The 24,006-nt window shown below is 37.8% G+C and overlaps 1 protein-coding gene across 4 annotated transcripts in view; it reads left to right on the plus strand.

The window, feature by feature from the left end:
* LOC131060739 (pentatricopeptide repeat-containing protein At2g41720) overlaps positions 1 to 24,006 on the plus strand; it is a 349,323-nt gene that overhangs the window by 61,239 nt on the left and 264,078 nt on the right. For all 4 annotated transcript variants that reach the window (XM_057994106.2, XM_057994104.2, XM_057994103.2 and 1 more), the window contains exon 2: positions 22,782 to 22,954. In XM_057994106.2, coding sequence (XP_057850089.2) covers positions 22,782 to 22,954 — 173 coding nt within the window. The remainder of the gene's footprint in view (positions 1 to 22,781; positions 22,955 to 24,006) is intronic.

Here is a 24,006-nt window from a genome sequence, read left to right on the forward strand (position 1 = left end):
TTGAAATTTTCATCAAATTACTACCCTCAAGGTAATGGCCTAGCAGAATCTACAAACAAAAACCTATTGAGTGTGATCAACAAATTACTAGAAAGGAATCCAAAAGATAAAGAGTTCATTAGGGATTTCTCCCTACTTAATGGTGTATGGGCAAGATCCTGTTTTCCCAGTACAATTAAGAATCCCAACATTACGATTTATTCAAGACTATATGGAAGGCGAGGATAGGATTAAAACTCGACTGACATAACTTATAGACTTGGAGGAAAAGAGGGATATGGCCTTAGAGATTTTCGCTAAACATCAAGGAGTGGTAAAAAGGTGGTTCGATAGACAAGCAAAGATTAAGGCCTTCCGAATATCTGACCTTTTGTTATACTGGGATAAAGCCCATGAGAAGAGAGGTGAGCATGACAAATTCGATAAACTTTGGAAGGGTGCTTACCAAATCTTAGAAATATCAGGGGAAAATGCCTTCAAATTGAAGACTTTGACAGGGGAAGATGTCCCATTGCCCGTCAATGGGTAGTTCCTTAAACATTACTTCCAACCCTAAGATTCCTTCATGGCCCGCTTTGTACACAATTAGAATAAGTTTCCTTCATTTTGGTTTGCCTTAGTTTGAGTCTTGGCTTTCTTTAGCTTTCTTTGCTTTTGATTTCCTTTAGTCTAGTTTGCTTTCAGTTCGGTTTGTGTTGCTTTAATTTAGTTTGCTTTTGGTTTGCCTTAGCTTTAATTGGTTTGGTTTCGTTTGCCTTTGAGGGGTATCCATTTGAGTGAAAGGTGATTGTGTCATGATGCACTCTGGTGTTCCACTAGTCGTGTTCAGTCCATTTCTTGAATAAGTATTCATGAAGATCTCTTGAATATGAGGTAATTCTTTTCTAGTGTTATCATTTTTTTAGGATTTATACACGACTTGGAGAAAATCACTTATTGTACCTTGATATTGACACCCTTCAATTATTATATTTTTACACACTAAGAAACTCCAAGGCATTATGGCTCTCCAAGTGAAGTCGAGATTAGTGAAAAATCCAAAGTTTTGCTTCAGCGCCACTGTAATCATCAAACCCAAGTAAGCCTCATTGCTTACAAGCCAAAGGAATTGATGAAATATGAAAAATAGAAAGCAATATCCAAAGAAAAGGATGAGAAGAAAGAAAAGAAACTCAAGAAAAGAAAGGGGAATAAAAATGAAATATCAAAATTGGCTATGGGAACATGCGAGTAACTGCATCGGGGCTATGGATGCCCGACCGGCAATGGAGTAATATTCGTGAGATTATAGCGACAACCTCGTCGGGGCTATAGATGTCCGATTGGCAACGAGGCTCTATCCAGGATGCTTATGAAGTATAGACAAACTACGTAGCTATTCACAGTGGAGCCTAGAGGTCATGATCGTCTTGTTGAGAGGAAATGAACGCAATTGCACACACATGGATAATCAAGGACTAAGTGCCTCGATACAATTTATAATTTTCCACTTGTTTGTGTATATTTTCTAACCTTTTGATTCATTAGGAAGAATTTTCCAAAGATTTTAGGTTTGGATGGGGTTTTATTCTTGAAATGTTCAAAACATTTCTCTAGTGCAGTTGCCAAATGTTGTGATCATTTCACAACATCACCCCATCAAAATGGGGACCCCCTTTTTTGTTTCCAGTTTTGATATTTTGCAGCATTCCATCTCTTGCAATTGGGTGACTAGTGCTAGCATGTGACGATTGCTTTGATTGATAAAAAATCTTGGATGGCAAAGGGTGAAATGAGGTGTCAATGCTATCAATCTGAACAGGGTAGGCAAGGAGGTTTGAGAGGCAAGTCACTTGGATGAAAATTCGACTAAGTATAGGGCACTTCCTTTGCCCTCCCAAAAGTCCAAATTTCTTCCTTTGACCCCTCAAAAGTCTGAATTCGTTTGATCCCTCAAAACCTCGAAAATTTTCCTTTGCTTTCTAGGGATCACAAAATACTTCCTTTGTTAGCGATGTCTTTTGACCCCTCCAAGCACCGATGTGGCCTAGAACACATTTCTTTTGATCCCTTAGAGGACTGATCTATATGCAAAGAGTTGTTTGAAGGTTAATTGATGCTCATGCTTTGATATTCTTATAGTAAGGGGAAGAGCTTAGGCAAATGAAGCAAGTGTCTTTAACATTCCTTTTGCCTTGTCACAAACACAACCTTTCCTTCGCTCATGAGCATGAATGATCAGCAGACAGTTTGGGTTTGAAATCATTGATGAAGAGGATTTTGATGAGAGCAAATTGGAGGTAGCAATTTAAGACGGCTTCTTTTGCTGCCTAGGAAGTCTGATTTACTTCCTTTACCATCTAGAAAGTCCGAAGTACTTCCTTTGCTATCTTGAAAGTCCCTAATACTTCCTTTGCCCCCTAGAAAGTCCAAAATACTTCCTTTGCTACCTAGAAAGTCTGAAATACTTCCTTCGCTATCTAGAAAGTCCGAAATACTTCCTTTGCTACCTAGAAAGTCCGAAATACTTACTTTGCTACCTAGAAAGTCCGATTTACTTCCTTTGCCATCTAGAAGGTTCGATTTACTTCCTTTGCTCCTCAAAAAGTCCGAAATCCTTCCTATGGATCATGCTAAACAACGATAGATAATGGGGATCATTAGTGCCAACATAGAAGAGGGGTACGATTTTGAAGCTTTAAAGAAAATGTTTAATTGTGCAATCAAGTCGGCTTCCTAGGGAATGGAGGAGAGAATTTTGTAGAAGGTGCAAACAAGTCGGCCTAGGTAAGTGAAGAGACACACCTAATCCCCTTGAGTGCCTGTAAAGGACAGGTTGATCATATCATTTGATCACAATAGCAAAGCGAATTACTTCTGCATGAGCAGAGCAGCGATCTCAACCTCCATAGCTCAGCGAATTTGATCATTGTTAAGTGATTTCATCCCTACATCTTCAGCATACAGCAAATTTACTGATTATTATCAGTCATTACCTTTGTTAGGTATATCAACGCAGGGTCAAAATCATCAAATTCAAAGGCAGATTTGATATTCAAACTGGTGAAAAGTTTTGTGCAGATCTGAGACATATTAGTTTTTGAACATTTTAGTGAAATTAGACCTCTTAATATCATGAATCTGGGATATCATACTGAAAATGAAGAATTAGTGGCATTTAAATGATACTTTTCAGATTTGCTTAAGTTTAGATTGTGTTTTAGTCAAAGGTTATAGCCATTCATTATTGGTTCTAATGCCTCGTAAGTATTGAATCAGTAATTTAGGTGCTTTTCACACCATAGTCCTAACTTAGACAATTCTTTTAGGTGAAGCATGGCAGGCTGGCAGCACCAAAGGCTGGAGCAGGAACACGTCAAACCCTCATCAAAGAAGATTCGAAAGGTGAAGTGCTGGAAACTAAGATCACTTCCTATTGGAGCAACGTGGGAGATACTAATCTTGGGCGATATGATGTGAAGAGATTTTGTAGCTCACTATACACAAGCAAACTTTCACAACAGCTAAGAAGATAATTGAGAGCGGAATTATCAAGGCAATTGGTTTTCCTTTGGCCATACAATGCTATGAACTGATGGTTGAGTGCGCTAAACACTATGATTCTCATACAAGGACAATAGTGGCACCCGATGAAAGAGTACCTGCTTATCTATCAGAGGTGGCCATTAGTGAAGCTTTCCACATACCTGAGCCAAGAGATATGATTTATAGAAGCACCGAAGGAGCTAAAACATTCTATGATGATGACCCCGAGAAATGTCTTGGAATCATCAATAAATATTGGCTATTGAAGAGTCGACCCAGCAAAAGCAAACTTCGTGCAAGACTACATAGAGTTGATTTTAAGGAGGAATTCGGTGACTTAATTACTTTACTCAATCGAGTCACAGGTGCTCCTCAAGCATTCTACTTCGAGAATTGGATGTTCTTCTTCGTAGAAACAATCACAAATGGGAAAGATATGATCAATTGGGCAAGGATCATCAACAATAACATTGATATACAATTGAGAAGGCTCATCTGTACTAAGACATTTTACTTGAGCTCATATATCATATACTCTCTTGCCAGAAATTATGAGTATGCCGGATTGATGAATAGAGGTCTAGCTGGAAGAGGACCTGGAGAAATAACAGAATGTGAATCACATACACAGTTGCAACATCCTTGTAAGCCACATTATAGAAGAGCCAATGATACCTTCACTATGCATATCACAAGAACCCTACAAGGCGGAATCCATAAACGGTTATCTCCAGAAGCGCTGAAATTGGTCAATAAATTTAGTGCTTGGTTCATTCAATTCCCAAAGTTCACATATATAAGAATTCAAGGGTGCTCTTCCGCACCCTACATGTTGCCATGCTATCCTACGGATATGATAGTGTTACTAGAAGTGGTAAGGCAGTTGGTGGCTGTTGACGTGTATTTTGTACACTATCAAACACAGAATAAAATACCCAAGGGTACCTTATCCTCTCTTGAATAAAGCCTCTGATTGCTGAAGATATCGCGAAAAAGGATCAATCAGGATGACTCCAAGGTTCTTGTATGTAGGGTCTCTACGTGTGGATAAGCTCTCTGTGGTATGATGTGATTTGCTGGAATCACAAGGGGACTTACACTTGATGCCTGAACTTCTGATTTGCTTTGAATATTGCTGGAACACAGGATCTTACTAGCTTTGACTTGAAAAAAAAAAGGAAAAAAGATGAGGGCGAGGAAAGGATCTAATCCTAACACTAAGAATGTAAGAGCAACGAATGATCCTTGATGGAATTCTAACTAAGTCTTGTTTTGACATCGCTGGACCATCTCCACAAGGCTAGTGCGATCTTCGAAGGAAAGCTTTATGATGTTCAAATCATCACTGCAGGCATAGACACCATCACGCTGATGCATATCAATGAAGAAGCGATAATTGAAGTTAGGCTTAAGCTGAATGATTCCAGTTGACTACACAAGGCAAGTCTGCAATCAACAAACTGCTAGTAGTATGGATATACGAATTCCACCATCAATCAAGCACATTTCTTCCACTCATCTAATAACATGAAATCAAATATGAGAAGTATAAAGACCATGCAAATTGTCGAATCGACCCATAAATTTCACCATTTCTTCAATGAAGTTACAAGTCTTTTACAACAACATCTTGGCAACAATCTTTGCCTTCTCTCTCTACTCTACTCTAATTGCTATTCTCTCTCTATCTTCTAACTGCTTCCAACTATTCCTAACTATTTCTAATTATTTTCTTTACAAAATGAAATGCCAGGGCTTATATAGTGCCCTCAATACAATTGGATGGCTTAGATCAATTCGAGATCGATGGCCAAGATTTTACAATGAAAACCCTAACTAGGGTTTGTTACAACCATTACATAACATTTAATGCTTGACCAATGAAATAATTGTATTGCTTGGACACATGTCCTCTCTGGAAAAATCGACCAATGGATAGCCGGGGTAGGTACATCGGAGTTTGTGCCACCTTCCATGGGTTAGGTACATTGAATCTGGACATGTTGAGGTGGACCACACTGACTGGAGAAGTGATGACTAGGATGCCACCTCGTCTAACACTTGTAACTTGGTAAATATTCAACTTGATGTTGTTGAGAAGCTAGCTTTAATTAATTCATCTGGAACTATCTGCTTCTTCAACGAACCCTTGTTCTAACTTCTTGTGTCCTTGATGCAGGATGATTGATGTACCTCGCCTTGGAATACTGGATTGGAGAAGTCGCCCTTGATGACGTTAGTCCAAAGAAGGCCGTCCTTGTCGATGCTAGGCTGGAGGAGGTCGCCCTTGTCCTTGCTTGATCGTCCTGGAGGAGACCGTCCTTGATCTGGCTTGATTTTCCTTGATGAGAGCCTTCCGACTTGTAGATCCTTCGAGTTTGGGAGTCACCATCTTGATACCTACACAACATTTCAAAATTAGTAACATGTCTTGAAGTGTAGTAAGGAAGATTCAAGATTCTAATTTTAGGAAACTTCATGATAAATCTTGAGTTATCATTTCCTAATTTAGGATTTTCAAAGCAAAATTTAAATCTTCAAAAATGGTGCCAAGGTGATTACGCCATACGTTCACTTGGGAATTAATTCTAAAAAAAGATGCCAAAAATAGGAGAATTCGCTAGGCAAAATGTAGATCAAGACTCCCTTTAGCAAAATGCGCCCCCTTTAGCTTGGAAAAGAACTCCATCTTCCACTAGCCTTCAACAAAGTTCGCTCTCCCTCTTGAATCAAAACTCGCACTTCTACTTGGATGAGATTTCGCACTTCTATTGCTCCTTCAAAATCGCACTTGGACAAATGATTGAATGATGGGTTAACATGCTTAACACACCCCTACTATATAGGCGCTCATCTTGATAGTTGCCCCTAGGCCGACTTGGAAAATAGGCCCAAAAAATAAATAAAATTTAATAGAAGAGGGGGCCGACCTTACAAAAAACATTAAAACAATACCCAAGCGCCCCAATTTTATTTTTAAATTAATTTAATAATAATTAATTAAATGCCTTTGTAATTAAAAACTTCGATTTTTTAAAGGCCTAAATTAATTATTAAATGCCCATGCGTTATTTTTAAATGCCAATTTAATTAAATATTTCAAAGTTTTTATCGAATTTAGCATTTAATGTATTTCAAAAAATTATTGGCGCCTAGGCATGGGAGGAATTTGGGACTTTAATCAAATTCGCTCTGGTCCCTGGGAGAGGGACAAGAGCGCCCATGCATTTTGGTCCTCCATCTTTCATTCTTCACGTTTGAAACTTCATCCTCTACGTCCAAAATGGGGTTCTCGCTTGGTATTTTGAGTTTAACCTATTTCATCTTTGGAATGAATGCCTTTTAAACCATTTTCGCCCTGGTCCCTTGGTGAGGGACAGGAGCGATTTTTGCTTTTCCTCCTTGGCCCTTGTCTTTTAAATCGTCAAATCAACTTGTGAGGGCAATTGATGATCCTTGTTTGTTCTACGCATGCCAAACTTGTCTCTCCAAGACCAAATGAGCCCTCCTAAGGATTTTTCGCCCTGGTCCTTGACTGAAGGACAGGAGCGGATTTTGCATTTGAGCTCAAAATTGTTGATTCTTGAGGTTAATTCCACGTTCATCGTCCTTCGAAAGTCATTTTTGACCTTGTGTAACCTTGCCTTGACGTAACTCTGGAGGGAGATGTTTGATTCTATAGAAATCGCCCTGGTCCTCCAGTGAGGGACAGGAGCGATTTTGCATTTATGGCACAAACCCTTAATCATATTAACATCGAATTTTCTTCAAGGCGAAAAACATTGTTTCTTACTCCATCTTGAACGTTTGAAACGAAAGAGGCATTTAAAAATTAGGCATACTTGACTATTTCGCTCTGGTCCCTTGGTGAGGGACAGGAGCGCCTTGGCCATCACTCGTCCAGTCTTGCGGTCTTTGCAACTTTGTTTTCCTTTAAAGTATTCCCAACATCGTCTCCATCATGTGCCTTGGCTTGGATTCACCTAAATTTGGCGGAATAGACTTGATAATACATTTTTCGCCCTGGTCCCTGGGAGAGGGACAGGAGCGCTTTGGGCAAAATAGGTCTCACTTGTGCTTTGCAATCTTCAAATTTATCTTCAACGGATCGATTGCGTCTTCCTTCACCCACCTCAAACGCGAAACTTGCCTTCCTTTTGCCAAAAACTTGTCTTGAGGGAAAATCGCTCTGGTCCCTTGGAGAGGGACAGGAGCGAACTGGCCTTTATGAGCTCATTTATGCCTTGTTAACTTTCAAAACTATCTTCAATGGGTTGATTACGTCCTCCTTCATGCCTTTGATGTCTCAATTTGTCCAAACAAGGTCAGGAATGACTCCACTAAGCTTTTTCGCTCTGGACCCTTGGTGAGGGACATGAGCGATTCGCCTTGGACCCTTGGAGAGGGACAGGAGCGAAATTCGCTCTGGATCCTCAGTGAAGGAGAGGAGCGAAATTTGACTTTTTGAACTCTCCATCAGGATAATTTTCATGGAATATAACATTTAAGTGACATTTCCTTCTATCTTTCTTCTTTCTTATACTTTAAGTTATATTCCATATATACTTTCAGGATGTTTGAGAGTGGTTTCAGACCTCCAGGAGTTATATAGCAAAATCTAGTTTTTGGAGGTTTTTCAGTTTCCAGACTTAGTCAAATTTCAGGATCAGGACATTCTAGACTTAGCCAAATTTCAGGATCAGGACTTCACTCCAGCAGGACCTGCTATCCTATTGATTTCCCCGACAGCACTCAAAATGCAAAGGCTAACTAACAAAACCCTAAAAGACCAAAAAAACAAACCCTAAAAAGCAAAAAAGCAAGGGTCCCCATTTGCAATGGGGCGATGTGTGAAAACGTCACAACAGTGGCATATGATAAGGTGCAAAGGAATATACACAAGACTAGCATTGCTTTTCCTATTTCACTTGGACAATCCATAGAAGTCTACTCCTCTCTACAAGCAGCTGAAAACTCTGAAGAAGAATTGTCATCTTACTCACTTACATAGTATGTTCCTAGAGATAATTTTGATCCCTATGGAAACATAAGAAAGACCGATGGGAAAAAGCATAAACACAAATGGCCATTGGAGGATTACTGGATGAATGCTCAAGATGATTTCAAAGTAAGGAGGATGTACTCCATTCTACCCATTGACATTATTCGGAGATGTAAAATCTTTAATGTTGTAGATCAAGCACAAGACAACGGTAAATGTCTCCAGCATACCTACGAAGAAGGGAAGGACAAGGAAATAAAGGTTAATTGGATTGATGTAGAAATCACAGATTTGAAAGATTTGATGAAGCCAGTCTTGGCCTACACACGCAAATGGGTAGATATCCAACATCATAAATTGAAAGAACAAAATGTGCAATTAACATTTGACTTAGTGGGAAGAGCAGACTTATCAGATGACAATGAAGAAGATACAAGTGCAAGTGGAAGTGCCATCCTTTCAACCCACTCCAAAGGTTCCAAGAGAAAGGAGAATCATGAAGAAAGAGGATCATTACGTAAGAGGCATAAATCAAACTCCGGCCATCCTTCCACTAGTACCTCTTCCAGGCGCGAAGTAGAGATGAATCAAGATGGAGGCTATGAGAACCAAAGACTTGAAGGAGACTTGAGTTGTGGAGTGAATGAATCAATGGAATCTACAATCTAGAATGATAGAAGTGAGAAGCAAAACAAAGGGAAGCAGCCACAAGACCAAGATAATCTTGTTCCCCACATCCAAGTAAACAATGAGGATGAAGGTAACGAGTCTATAAATATAGAAGAAGATAGTGATGAGACGACCTCTCCCCCTAGGGATGACCAATTGCCCAAAGTAACACAAGTAGAAGAAGGAAGATCCACTATCTTGGCATGGCTCAAAGAGAGGCTTGCAAAAGAAGTAATAGCAGTGGATCAAGAACTATTGGGCGATTTGGATAGTCTTCTAAGTCAAACTCAAGAAATCACTAAAAAGAAGAAAGCAACAAAGATGTCCAAAGTGATAAGGGATAATATAGGTTCTTGAGTCATACAAATCGCCACTCCAAGGGTAGATAAATTTGAAGGTGAGATCACGACAGAAGAATATGATTTGGAAACTATTGATTTGGGTTCGCCTACCATTGAGCAAGCATTGGGTGATATGAATGATTTAGTGAAAACAGTCCATGATATGCTTAGAATGGAAGTAGAAAAGAATAGAAAATTGGAGAGAGAAGTGCATGGAGAAATTACATCCAACAATTCAAGGGGCCATTGAGGCAACATGATCCATTAGCTATGCCACCACCGCTGCTTCCTCTAGAATCAGTGGATCACGCAGAAAAAGTAAGAAATTCAGCACAGCTAATGGATACTTGGATAAACAAATCACTCAAGAAGGCTAACAAATTCGTCAGAGATATAATTAAGATACTTGGTAGAGCTGTGAGAATCCTCAGAAGAATTGAAGCTCTCATGGCGGCATTTGACACTTTTGTCTACACTAGGGACTTCACTATCCCCATTTTGAAAGAAGCAAGGAAGACATCTAAGCAGATTCTGGTGAAGGAAGGGATATTGAAAGACAGACAGTGATCAAACCTTCTACATTGGAGCAATTTGCTTCGCATGAGGAAGATTATTTATGGAGATATGAACAATGGGTGCAATCAAGTTGATGAGGCAATCCATCTGATTCATAACTAGATTGTGGAAGTTGCGCAAATCATTCTTGGAAAGGAGATAGATGTCGGGATGCACATAGATATCAATGAGTTGGAAGAAAGAGTAAAAGTCATATGCCATGGAACTGATGGGTTGATAACGGAGAAGCAACTAGATGACATACATGCACTCATGGTACTTGTTAGCAAGACGAGATTTCAGGCCAAGAGGGGAAACTACTTTTGTCTCGATTATTGAGGAAGTTAGTTATTTGGAAGATCAAGTGAAGAACTTGCCGGCAGCTCCAATAACTGAAATTGAATGCATAATGACTAGATTCGTTGAATTTGTCAAAAGGGAAAAAGAAAAAGGCAACAAGATTCTAGATGACACTTCGCTATAATCCTATGTGGCAATGAATTTTCTTATTGGAGGGTTCCTCATAATTTGTGCCAAATGGATGTCACATTCCCATTGGCTAATGTTTTTGGTGATATTTATCTAGATAGGTTTTGATTGTAGTAAACCCTAATTGGGGTTTAGGTGAAAAATCTTGGCCCTTGATCTTCATTCAATCTTGGCCATTTGTTGTAATTGGGAGCGCTATATAAGCCCCACTCATTTTCATTTGTAATAGATTAGAGAATTGAAGACTTGTTGCTATTTTGCTGCTGGAATAATAAAGGCATTGAAGTGTCGTGTTTCATTCAATCCTTGAAGCATTTGCATGATTATTCATCTTCTCAATTCATGCTTTAAGATTTATTTTAGTGTCTAAGATGACTAATAGAATGTTGTGCATGATTCATGGTGAAACTCCTAATCCATACCACTAGCAATTTGTTGATTGCAAATTCACCTTGTGTGGTTAACTGATATTCTTGAATGGGCTTAAGTTCAATTGTTATTCAATCATTGATATGAATTCATTTAATGGTGTCTATGCTTGGTAATAATTTGAAAATTTACTCAATTTCCTTACAAGATTGCATTAGCCTTTGTGGAGTTGTTCCTGTATGTCAAAGCAAAGACTAATAGAGTTTCATCAAAAATCATCCTCCGTCCTCACATTCTAAGAAGTAGATTAATAATTCTCAACCTTTCAGCTTTTGCATTTTCTTTATGAAACGTCTAGTAGTAATAGTAAGAGAATCACATTGCATATTTTTCGAAAAGCACTACTTGAAATCGAGACATCCCTCTCTGAAGAAGCATATATGCAAGGCCCCTTGGATTACCAGCAATCACATCAACCAATTGAGCTATCTACATGTCAAGACCTGACTATAGAAACCTTGGAGTCATCTTGTTGATCATTTAACTTAGCATCCAAGAGATTTTGATCAAGAGAGGATAGAATACTTTTTATATTTTATTTTGTGTTCGATTGTGCTAAAAAACACATCAACAACGTCGGTTAGGCATCTCCTAATCTTAATATGTGTCAATCTCTTGAAGAATGATCAGCGTTATTGATTTTGTTAAGAACAACAATGGTATGTAGTTTAAGAATCATTGATTTGATGAGCAAACAACGGTGTTGTTTTAGTGACTAATATGCAGTGATTGGGTATGAGTTTATGTTAAACAGCGATGGAAGTTGAAAGACAGCGTCTAATAAAGTCGATCTCCAGTTGTTTTATTATGACCGACTCCCACACAAGCTAGAGATCGTCATAAGCAACAAGTAATAAAAAATGTAATCATTAGAAAATTGTCGACTTCATTGAGAATGAGACAGCAACTCTCTTAAGTAAACAAATTAGTAATTACGTAACCATGACTTCATAACAGCAAAGAATAATGTTTTATATGGAAACGAGTATATTTGAGAAACGAATCATACATGACAATGATGTATTTGTTAAGGCAGTGACTTCACTTGAGCAACGAATCATGCGAGACAAAGACGGTGACTTATTAAGAGGTTTAACAATGACAGACAAGCACTACACAGAGCAGTCAACTTCAAGTGGACACCCAACTTTATCATCTTTAAGACGACTTTATAGATTTCAAAGGGACGCAATTTGTTAAGGAAATAAACATTTGCAGCAATCTACAACGATACATTTATAGTATGATTTTACATCAAGAAAGGGGTGACTTCATTAATATATCTGTACATAATAAAAATAAAGTTTGTTTACAAATAGAGGTAGTAATTTCTGAGAAAGAAAACAATTCATACAATTCATATTTGTTTATGTGCAGCGATTAATAACAGAACGCAGCTGTGTGTTGTTTAGAATAAACAAATTACTATAGTATTCACAACATAAAAAGAACGATTATCAGTATTTGTCAAAAGTGGCGATTCATTATTACTTGGAGGAGGTGCGATTATAATAACACATGACTTAATCAAAGGCAGCATGTGATTAAGGAAATGATATGATTAGGCACTCCTAAAATAGTTTCGAAAAGTTGCGATGAAGATAAAACTACATGAGGGACGCACTTGATCTATTAAGTGGTTTAATTATGTTAAGGTGAAGGTGGTTACTAGAAAGAAGTAATATTATGACTCTTCAGTTTTAAAAGACATGTCCCTTTTGATATATATATATATATATATATATATAGAGAGAGAGAGAGAGAGAGAGAGAGAGAGAGAGAGAGAGAGAGAGAGAGAGAGAGAAGTGCAAGGGTGTGTATAGTGTAAAGACAACAGAACATATGTACCAAGTGTCATTAATAAGGAGATAGATTGCAGACTTAGTGAAGGAGGAGTATGAGAACATTATTTCAGGTCAAAAGAGAAGAGAATGAATTCATAGCAGATTTTGAAGAAGAAATTATGACAGATTTATGAAGAGAATATAGCAGATTTAGGTAAGAGATCATAAAAGATTTGTGGAGGACAATATAGAAGACTTGTGGAAGAGATTTATAGTAATGCATCATCCATTGATTTAGCAACATTATTAAGGTGGCAATTTGAATGAGGGGTTGGTGCCTCTAGTGGGTTGATACCTACAGATTTGTAAAAGAAGTTTTCTATATATAAGAAAGCTATTTTACTCTAGTTTTCTCCCATCAGTGTTTCCACATATATATCCTATGTTCTACTTGTGTTACATGGTAGTAAAATTTCATGTGAATGTTTATATGAAATTTCATACCCACTTGCCCTCCTCTTCGTATAACCGTGTTCTCAACACCACAAACTAAATATTGTTGGAACTTGGCTAAGGTGTGCATGATAGGTAGCATCTCCTTATCATAGATTGAGTAGTGTCATATAGTTTTAGTGAGCTTGCGACTTTCAAATGCAATGGGATGCTTATTTTGCATTAGGAGCACTCCAATTCCTTCCCTAGAAGCATAACATTGTAGTTTGAAGGTTAATGTGAAATTAGGGATAGCTAGAACAGGTCATGAGCTCATTGCTTCCTTTAGTCTTTCAAAAGCCTGTTGAGACACGCCACTCCACACAAAGGCCCTCTTTTTGGTCAAGTTTGTGTGAGTGGGACAGCTATTTTTGGAGAATCCTTTTACAACGTGTCTATAGTAACTGCATAGTCCCACAAAGCCCCTTAGCTGTGTTAGGGTTTTGGGTTTTGGCCTTTCTTGAATGGCTTTAATTTTTCTTCATTTACACTTACCCCTTACGCATTGATCTTGTGACGCAAGTAAAGGATCTCTTCTAGGCCAAACTCACATTTTGAAGCTTTAGCATACAAGGAATCTTGTTATAAAATGTTTAGGACTTCCTCAATGTGTTTGAGATGTTCTTCCTATGTCCGGCTATAGATAAGAATGTCATAAAAAAATATGAGTAGGAACTTCCTTAGTTGTTTGTTGAATATATGATTCATGCATGACTGAAATGTTGTTGGGACATTTGTTAGTCCAAAAGGTAGGACTAAGAACTCAGAGTGCCCATAATGACACTGAAAACTGGTTTTAGGAATGTCTTCTTTTCTCATCTTTATGTGATGATACCTTGATCTTAAATCAATTTTAAAGAAGTATTTGGCTCGATGGAGTTAGTCAATTAACTTGTCAATTCTTGGTATGGGGTATTGGTTCTTTTTTGTTTTCTTGTTTAAAGCCCTATAGTCTATACCATAGTCGAAAAACTATACGATTTTTTTGCAGACTCTTGAGTATTTGCATGCCAGTTTTGACTGCGAGTCACTCGCCAAATAACTTGTGGTCGAGTTATTTTGAAAAGCGTGGCGAGTTTTTGAGGTGAAAATCATGGAAAATTGGAGAAGGTTGGCAAAAAAATTGCCACTTAAAAAGGAAAAAATACTAAATATCAGAAAACCTTATTTTTTAACGCATTTTTGGGCCTTTTAAGCCGCGATGGAGACATTGTGTGTTGACACAAAAATGGAAAAAGTGTTTGACAAGACGGTAAAAGGCCTCGTGATGGTTTTTTTGAACCTCACCAAATTTTGTACATTTTTGGTAAGTCAATGATTTTAGTGCTACAATTAAATAAAAACACTAATTTAGATTCAATCTGGCCTCTGTTTGGCACACGGTAGACGATCGAGCAAGGGCACACATTGAGCAATTAAGGGTTTTAATACTATGTAATTTAAGCTGCATTGTTGTGTTAATTGCATGTTACGTATAAGGTGATTAGTACAACATTTAGACTTAACAATTACCTTAACCCTTAATATTAACGTGTTACATATATGTAATAACGAGTTAATCAATTGCAATGAATATTAAGGGCACATGTTGATTATTATAATGTTAATATTTTAGATATTGTTATAAAAGTTAATATAAAAACAATATGCATTAATATTTAGACTTTATATAATATTAATATAACAATTAATATTAACAATAATATAACAATATTTAAATATTCATATCTTTTAATGTATTATAGTTAATAACTTATCCCCACTAATATAACGATTTGGTGTATATGTGTGTTTTTTAAGAATATTTTTAAGAAATCATACATTTTCAGATATTTGATAAATTTGTTGAGTTATTGCCGATTTTTTTTCGAGTTTTTGGCAAGTTCTAAGGTTTTAAATTTTTTGGGTTGGCTGAGTCGTTGCCGAGTCCGAGTTTTTCAACTATAGTCTATACACATTGTCATGGTACCATCCTTTTTCTTGGCTAGTACTATGGATGATGCAAAGGGACTGGAACTAGGTTGAATATGACCCATTTCTAGTAGTTCCTCACTAGTTTTTTCGATCTCTTATGTGAATTTATAGGGGTGTTGGTAGGGTGTGGTCATTACAGGTTTTGCCCCCTCTTCCAATTCTATTGTATGCTCAAATCCTCTTTTTGGGGGCAGCTTGAGGGGAATATCATAAAAAAGTTTCTTATATTTTGTCATGAGCCATAATTGGGTCATTTACAAGTGTATTGTATTATACCATAATAATAAATTACTGAAAATAATGAATGAATGATAACGATTAATAACAATTATTTAACCAAATTAATAATATGAAGGTTATATTTAAATAAATAATATTTAAAAATAATAATTGACTTACACAATAGTTTTCACATAACATTTAAAGTAATCTGATGGCAATTAATTTTAATAGTTATTCACTTTAATAAAAGAAACTCAAGGTTTGAATATTTAATAAATAATATTCGAACTATTAAGGATACTAAATAACATCCAAAAATTAATTAAACTCACACCATAAGGTTGGCAATTAAAATAATTAAAAGACATTCAAACATAGCATCCAAAATATTTGCCGTGACCCTTCCCTGCGAGTGCGTGAAGCGGCATGGAGCGTATCCGCACTGGTCACGTCGCACCAATAGAAGAATGCAACCCGTTCGAAGCAGGCTATATGTAGGCGCCCATGCTGGAAGGAGGGAAGGTTAGGGAGAGCAGGACGAAGGCAGATGAGAGAATCGCGTCACAGAGGAAGACGAAGTTCAGCAGAAATTCACGGGAGGAGAAACACAGTTGGGACCATTACCTAGCGAACCAGATACTTACACCAGTCTGGGAGGAACATCTAAATAAATTGGTGGGAATCACTGCCACCCAACCACATCATTACCAAACCACATCAAGGAGAGGATCAAACATCACAATCACGAGGTTACAAAGCAAAAAAGTAGTGTACCCTGATCCTCTTATGGAGGAGGAAAGACTCTGAGAGGCAAAGGCGGATGTTGAACGGGCGATGGTAGAGGAGCGAAGGGCCTCACATGATGCCGCCAGTACTCCACCATGGTCGGAGTCCGAGAAAACTATCATAAAACAAATGTTGCAAGCTACCGTACCAGTACGGGTATCTGACCTTCTGCAGACTATGCCACAATTAAAAATGGCCCTCACAAATGTAGTTGGTGACAATATCATTGGCCAGGAACGCTGTGAGCTGGTGGCAAAATCACCTGGCACATCTACCATGGACCAGCTAGTGGCAAAACCATCTGGCACATCGGCCGCAGACCCCATGCTGCTCACTGTGAGTATTGGTCAGGAGCCAATTGTAGTAGAAATGGAGATAATGGGACGGAAGCTAACGAATACCATTGTCGACGGTGGCTCCAGAGTAAATGTATTGCCGGAAGAAACATGGAGGGGTCTGGGCAAACCAACTCTCTGGCCACCAACATTTCATCTTGAAGGTGCCGACCAACATGGTATCAAACCCTTGGGAACACTTATGGCACAAAAAGTTGTTATTGACACCCAACATTTCTTCCTCGACTTCATCGTCATTCCACTAGAGAAAAAGGCCTATGATGCCCTCCTCGGAAGATGTTGGTTGATCATGGCGAAGGGAAATCATAACCGGAAGAAGAACACACTCCATCGAGAGTGAAGGGCATAAATATGTGATTGACTTGAGGAAGCAGGCGGTGAGTGAAGAACTAGCATCCATCGACTTAGAGTTTGAGGGTGAAGAGTTTGGTATGGACGAAGGGAGGAAAGGCATAGAACTCAATGATGAAGGGGTGCTCGAACTGGATTGATTTGAAAATGAGACAAGTTCCTTGAATGGACTATTCCACTGGCAAATGGAGGACTATGAGGTATTTTCACCAACATGTAATTTCCTTGAAGCTACAACTCTCGGTGAAGAGCAACCCATGGAAGCATGTAAAGTTATCGATGATACATTTGGTAATATGGAGGTGGAGAGTGGAATGAAAAGGCCCATATCTTTACAAAGCAATCACGAGGTTACAAAGCAAAAAAGTAGTGTACCCTGATCCTCTTACGGAGAAGGAAAGACTCCGAGAGGCAAAGGCGGATGTTGAACGGGCGATGGTAGAGGAGCGAAGGGCCTCACATGATGCCGCCAGTACTCCACCATGGTCGGAGTCCGAGAAAACTATCATAAAACAAATGTTGCAAGCTACCGTACCAGTACGGGTATCTGACCTTCTGCAGACTATGACCTTATGCAGACATCCACGACTGAGACTCCTACGGCCGAAGGAGCACTTCACCAAGAAACACTTACACAAACACTTATGGCTGAAGGTGTTGCCGAAGGTGTGGTATATGGCAAAAACTGTAATGTCCCCTACCTGATTAACATAATTAATCTATCTCAATATACTAATATTGATCAATTGAGAGACTAAACATAAAGTCAGACAGTGATATTCTTCAATTTATTAGTTATTAACAAGTACTTATGTATTTTTCTCATTAGACGATTAATCTCGTTATTCCTCTTATTGACTATTTACTAAGAGTTCTTTCTAATTTTTATTGATCTAATATTATTATTTCTTTTGATCAAGCATCTTTATATATATATATATTTATATTAGCAATTATTATGTATTTGCTTATTACCTTTTGTATAAATCCTTAATACTACCATTGCTTATTAATCATTAATTTATATATTGTGGCTGGTAAAGGCAGACAGATCTGACACATGTCAGATCTGGTCTGCCACTGTTTGCAGTTCATATTAATACTGTTATTGAATTCTGCCTAAAGACATTGTCGGGCTCATATATTAAGTATTCATATGAAGCCCATCGCCATGCATACCACCAAGAGAAAGGATCAGACCGTTTATTATTTTAATTTTCCAAGTATTACCAATGCAAAACTACTTTAGTTAATCTGTTTTCTTAATAATTACTGGCATAATTAATTGGCAGTATTTTCTGATATATATTTATTAACGCAGTGTCCTGGATTATGGTTTAATTGTTCTTCATAATATTATCATTATGTAATCTGCAGATAGTCATTAGCTGAGATACACCTTACCAATCATTACCACAGATTGTGATGTTTGATCCTCTCCTTGATGTGGTATGGTAATAATCATTCTTCTAATCCCTCTCTAAATATATTGGTGGGAATCACTGCCACCCAACCCAAGCCATTCAATCGAGTTCATTCTAAAGTGCGGTGCAGATTACTGGAGGATTGTCTACTATAGCGGCAACAGAACATACATACCAGGTATAATATAAATTAGGAAATGCTGAATAAATCCTTCACAATTATTAAATGATCAATCGTTATGCAATAGGATTACAACCAACCTAGCAAAGAATAGTGTAAAATGTCATAAGTAGTTCATGATTAGAATGCACGCAAGCAAGAAGGATCCACCCCTTTATTTAATTTGTTCACTGTTACATAATCAGGAAGTGTTAACTAATATTCAAAGAACAAACAAATGTAATCAAACCGAATTAACATTAAAACCAATCCCTCATATCATATTGGAAAGAGGAGAGTAGGTAAGAGGGTAAGCGGGTATCTAAGCATGTCCAAGGGGAAGAAACCTGGAACTTAGAATCGCCGCGGCAAAGGCCCCACTATGTTTGCCTTAATGTTCCGTTATGCTGATAAATATATGAGGAGAAAGCATGGTTAGAAGAGAGAAGTCGCCCGGAGTTTCCTTGTCCACCTCTAGGATGACCTGTCCATAAGGAAGGCATGTTAGGGAATGGAAAGCAACTATTACGGGGTTCCCGATCTCCTCTATTACAACCTATTTAAAACCTTAACGAATATATTTTTTTATTTTTATTTAAGGTAAGAGCAACTAGATATCAACACCATTTAATCAAATAGCTGATTGATGTTGCAGGATTTGAGTAACCAAATTAGTAGGGACTTTACATATTTGCTCAATACAGGTTGGATGTCAATGTGAATTGTTTTGGCATGGGTGGAGGTCTTGTCAAGGATCATACATTGTGCAGTCAAGGATCATACATTGTGCAACCCACTTTGCTTGCCCATTTCTAAAAATCCTCTCCATTCTTTTGGAGGAGATTACTTTCAGGGATTTGTCGGGTAACCCTTCCAAGGTAATTTCTTGTCCCTCATGTTGGAAGTGGATTTTCAAGTTTGGTGGGTCGAACATGAAGCATCTTAGTGAGTATATCCAAGGGTTACCTAATATTACATCGACATCTAATCGTACCACATAGAAATCTTATTTAATAGGGTGTTTCCCTAAGGTGATTTTTAGTTGGGGAATTATTTTAGTGCATTGAACCATAGCTCTTGTAGTGGTGGCTGTTGTAAATCCCTTAAATCTTTCGGGTTTCAACTTCATCCTTGTAACAAATTTCTCATCAATAAAATTGTGGGATGCCCCACTATCTACTAGGGTGATAACCTTATGCCCTTTGAGGGTATTTTTATTTTGAATGGACGATGCTTGGAGGCTTGAGAGATGGTGGCTAGAGTTACATGTTCCTCTTCTTCTCCCCCATTTCTTCTTTTACTAGGGTTTTCTTTCTCCCATTCTTCTTTGTCGAAAAATGCTTCAATATGGCATGCTTGACCTTGCTTCTCGCACCTATGTCCTACTCTTCCTTGCATTTAATAAATTGGAGTTTGCTCGTTGTCTTTTACAATTGTGCCCCAATTTCCACTCTTCCTTGCATTTGAAGCGTAATCCCTTCCTTATGCATTCCCTTTTGTCTTTGTAAGTTAGAGTAGATTTTTGCCCTTCGTTATGAAAAGGTTTGGCATGATTATTGGAAGGTTGATTTCTTATAGGGTACTTGTCCTTTGTGGGTGTGACATCCACATTTAGTTCTTTTTGAATTGCATCCTTGAGTGATGAAGGGTTAAGGGCACTCATTAATCCACGAGTGGAATCCTTTAATCCTTGGACAAATAGGTAGGCTAGTCTTCTTTGGGATACTTTGGGTACCATTACGGAAAGTTTCTAGAATTGAGTGACATACTCTTCCACAGTTCCTTGTTACCTTAGTAATGTGAGTTCCCTAAAGTACCATTGAGGATGTTTTTGGTCAAATTTTTGGATGAGCTCTTGGGTGAACTCATCATAAGTAGTTATGTTTTGGTGGTCCTGAGTAATGAGGTCATGATGCCACTAATCATGGGTTGTCCCCTCCAAGTGGGGTGTGGCAAACTTGATAGTGTTTTCTTCGGTCATTAGGCTAAGTGCAAGGTAGGTGTCCAATGTCCAAGAACATGCTATTGTCTTCCTCGATCCATTGAATTTGGGGAGGGTCATCTTGATAATTCTATCTTTTAAGTCTTTATCAGGCTGCCCTTTTCTTTTCTTATTAAGGACAACTTTCATTTTGGTATCACAATAATCTTTAAAAGAGGCATCTTGCCTAGTTTCATCAATATTATCCATGTGTGGGGTGTTTGCGTCCGCTTCTTCCATGTGTTTTCTCCGTAGGTAGGAAGGTAGGTCTTGTTGGCCTAGGGTTTGGTACCCTTAGGGAAATGTTATTGTTCTCAGAGTGATTGGAGTTAGTATCCCTCCTGTTGGGTTGGTGGGGTCGAGAATTATTACTTAATTTTGAATGGTCGAGAGGAGAAGTTTTGTGGTTCTTTCATTTCTCTCATTTTGTTCCATGAGGGTTTGATCGGTTTGCTCCATGAAGCTTCTCAACTTGTTGCTCATATTTTCTCTCATGGTGCTGTTTGGTGTAGGACAGTTGGCAGATGCAAGCTTTCTTCTCTCTTTTGAAATCCCTTTGAGCCCTTTGGCTAGGTTGCATCCACTACTTCTCATAGGGTGGCAAAATCATTGCTCTGATACCAATTGTAATGTCCCCTATAGGAACATTACTCAATTTGCCCTAGTTTCCCTAATTAGGGTTTGGATGATGCTTGGAATTGTGTATTGTCGAATTAGTATCTTAATCTTGAGCGTGCAACCAGGTTAGTATCACAAAATAAGTAAATATATAATTCAATAATGTACATACAAAGTTACAATTTTCAAGATATTCAATAGTTGCCTTTGAAGTTCCATCCAAGCAATTCATCGCCATTATGGAGCATCCATGGGAGATCATATAAGGTGCCTTTGATCCTATCCAACAAGTTCAGGGGCATGGAGTTGTGATGAAGTGGAGTTTTTCTTGTTGAACTTGAAAAGAAACGTGAACCCGAACCTTGTGACATAGATTATAACTAAAGGAAACAACATATTTAAATATATAAATATTGTCTATTGTTTCAGGTGTACAAAACTTGTGGACCATGATATCCATGCCATCAAAAACAAAATTTACAATACAGAGTTATGCACTATGATAGAAAGGAGCTTGTATCCACCAGCCTAACATTGCTAGCTCTGTGGAGTCATGAGTTTGTATATTAGATAAATCTGCAAATACTGCTACAATATTTATGGGGATTACTTAGGATAAGTTTAGCTTAGCAAACTAGAAGGATAATGGTAATTCAATTTGTAGAAATTTAATTGGGAAAAAAAATGAAAAATCCTTGCTCTTTCATCTAACATGGCCAAATTGATTTTCATTTTTTGGTGTTTAAAACTAGAGCAAGTGTTTTAGGGGTTGTGCCTCTTGTGGGGGGTTTGGGGGAAGTGTCCCTTGTAGGGTTTGAAGGTAGCACTTCTAGTGTACTCCCTATTGTAGTATAGTGTCCGGGCGTTTGAAGGGTAGAGCCCTTGCCACGAAGCCCAAATTAAAGCTTTTGAGATCACATAGACCTACAAGGCGCATGCAATTTTTCATAATTTTATCACTTTTAACCATCCTCCAAACCCTTTTAAAAATGCTTTAGTTTCATGCTTTTATGTTTAAGCATTTTCAATTGTCTTTCTACTTTTTATAGACTCGATCAGTCTACCTGTTGGGACATGCTGGGTTTGGTGAGTCTAATGAGATTCTTGGAGCACTTGGGTCACAAGTTATTGGGCCGTGGTTTGGTTGGTTCAACTTGGGATTCATCGAGTTTGAGTGAGCCCCAATGAGTCTTGTATCTATGGTTTATAGGCATATTGTATTTGTTTTTGGTATGCAATATGTAGATACATGAATCTGGCATGTGATATGCAAATACATGCACCTAGTTGAGGAGTGGAAGTATTTGACAACTCTACCTATTTTCGGTACAATTTCAAAAGTTATATTCCTTTCCATGTTGTAAGGAAAATATTTTTTAATTTCTTGGAATACTAATGTTTGCAAATAGCTCTTTATGTATTTTTCCAATACAAAATTATGTGAAATTGATCGTTTTTTGAATCTTGCATTCACAATATTGAGAAAATTATTGTTCATAATGACATCCGCATACTTCTTCATGCATATTTTATTAAAAATTTCCTTAACATCTGCTTCTTTGTTTACATTTATAAATTTATCACATGTGGTTTCTCATGGTTTTGGGCTTGACCATGATATAGGAAATCTGTAAGATGGGCGAACTAAAACATGCTGTTCGGGTTTTCAATTGGATGAAGAATCAAAGAAATTATAGTGCTCGGAATGACATATATAATATGCTTATTAGGCTGTATGCAAGACATAATATAACTGATCAAGCACGTGGCCTTTTTTTTGAAATGCAAAAATGGAGGTACACTTTGTTTCTCTTATTATTGGCTCAATTTTTTTATGTAAATAGGGAAACATTTCTTTTTCTTTGATATGAATATTGTGTGTAATAATTTTCATATTTGCATATTAAGCTATTTATTATGGTTTTGGAATGCATTGTAGACAGCATAATAAATATTTTTTTAACCATATGATTGTTATGTTTTGTAATGAGAACTGACCATAATTTTTCTTTATATATGGGGTGGGCTCATATTGTCAAGTATAGCTAGTTATGCAGTGGGTGGCATAGATCAGAATTGAGATGGTTGTGGTCGAAACAATACATCTTTGGGTTGAACCATCTATGTGCAGGAAGATATTGGCTAGGGAAGAGCTCTCCCATACATTGTTATATCCTTCCTCTATCACACCTATGAATGTAAACTACATGATATATCAATAAAGTTTTTATCTAGTTCTATGGCATGTGCAATCACTAATATGTCGTTCTTTATAGTGTTTTGTGTCGTTCTTTATTTGCATAATTGGATTAGTGGTGTTGGCAAAGTATTGTCGGCAGTAATGATTCATTATGCATCAAGATGGAGTGTATAATATCAACATTTTAATTTTTTTTGTTTTTGATTAAGGGAAAACAGGTTTAAAGGGGACCAGAAACCCCATACAACAGGTTTTGAAGAGACTCAAACCCAATAGATTTTACCAGGATCTAGAACCCAACAAAGCGGGCTGCTCAAAGATATTAACAAAGAAAACCATAGCCAAAATCCAACACAACTGACTCTTCAACTTCCAACTAATGCATAACGATGCTGCTAAAAAGAAACCAGCAGGCCAACCAGATCCAGGACTGAAAGGATCAGCCCCAAGAACAAACACAAGGGTTTTACAGGGGGACCCTTAACCTGCGATTGCAACCATGGGTGGATCCAGACACCCATAACCTCCATCATAAACTCCAGATTACAATAATTGACCATACAAACCCAATCTGGACACCAAGGGTTTTGAAAGGCTCCCCTAACCTTGAATCTGGGTTTTGAACTGGCACCCAAAACCATCAAAGGG

This window comes from Cryptomeria japonica, chromosome 10, assembly GCF_030272615.1.
Source record: "Cryptomeria japonica chromosome 10, Sugi_1.0, whole genome shotgun sequence".
In the NCBI taxonomy this organism is placed as follows: domain Eukaryota; kingdom Viridiplantae; phylum Streptophyta; class Pinopsida; order Cupressales; family Cupressaceae; genus Cryptomeria; species Cryptomeria japonica.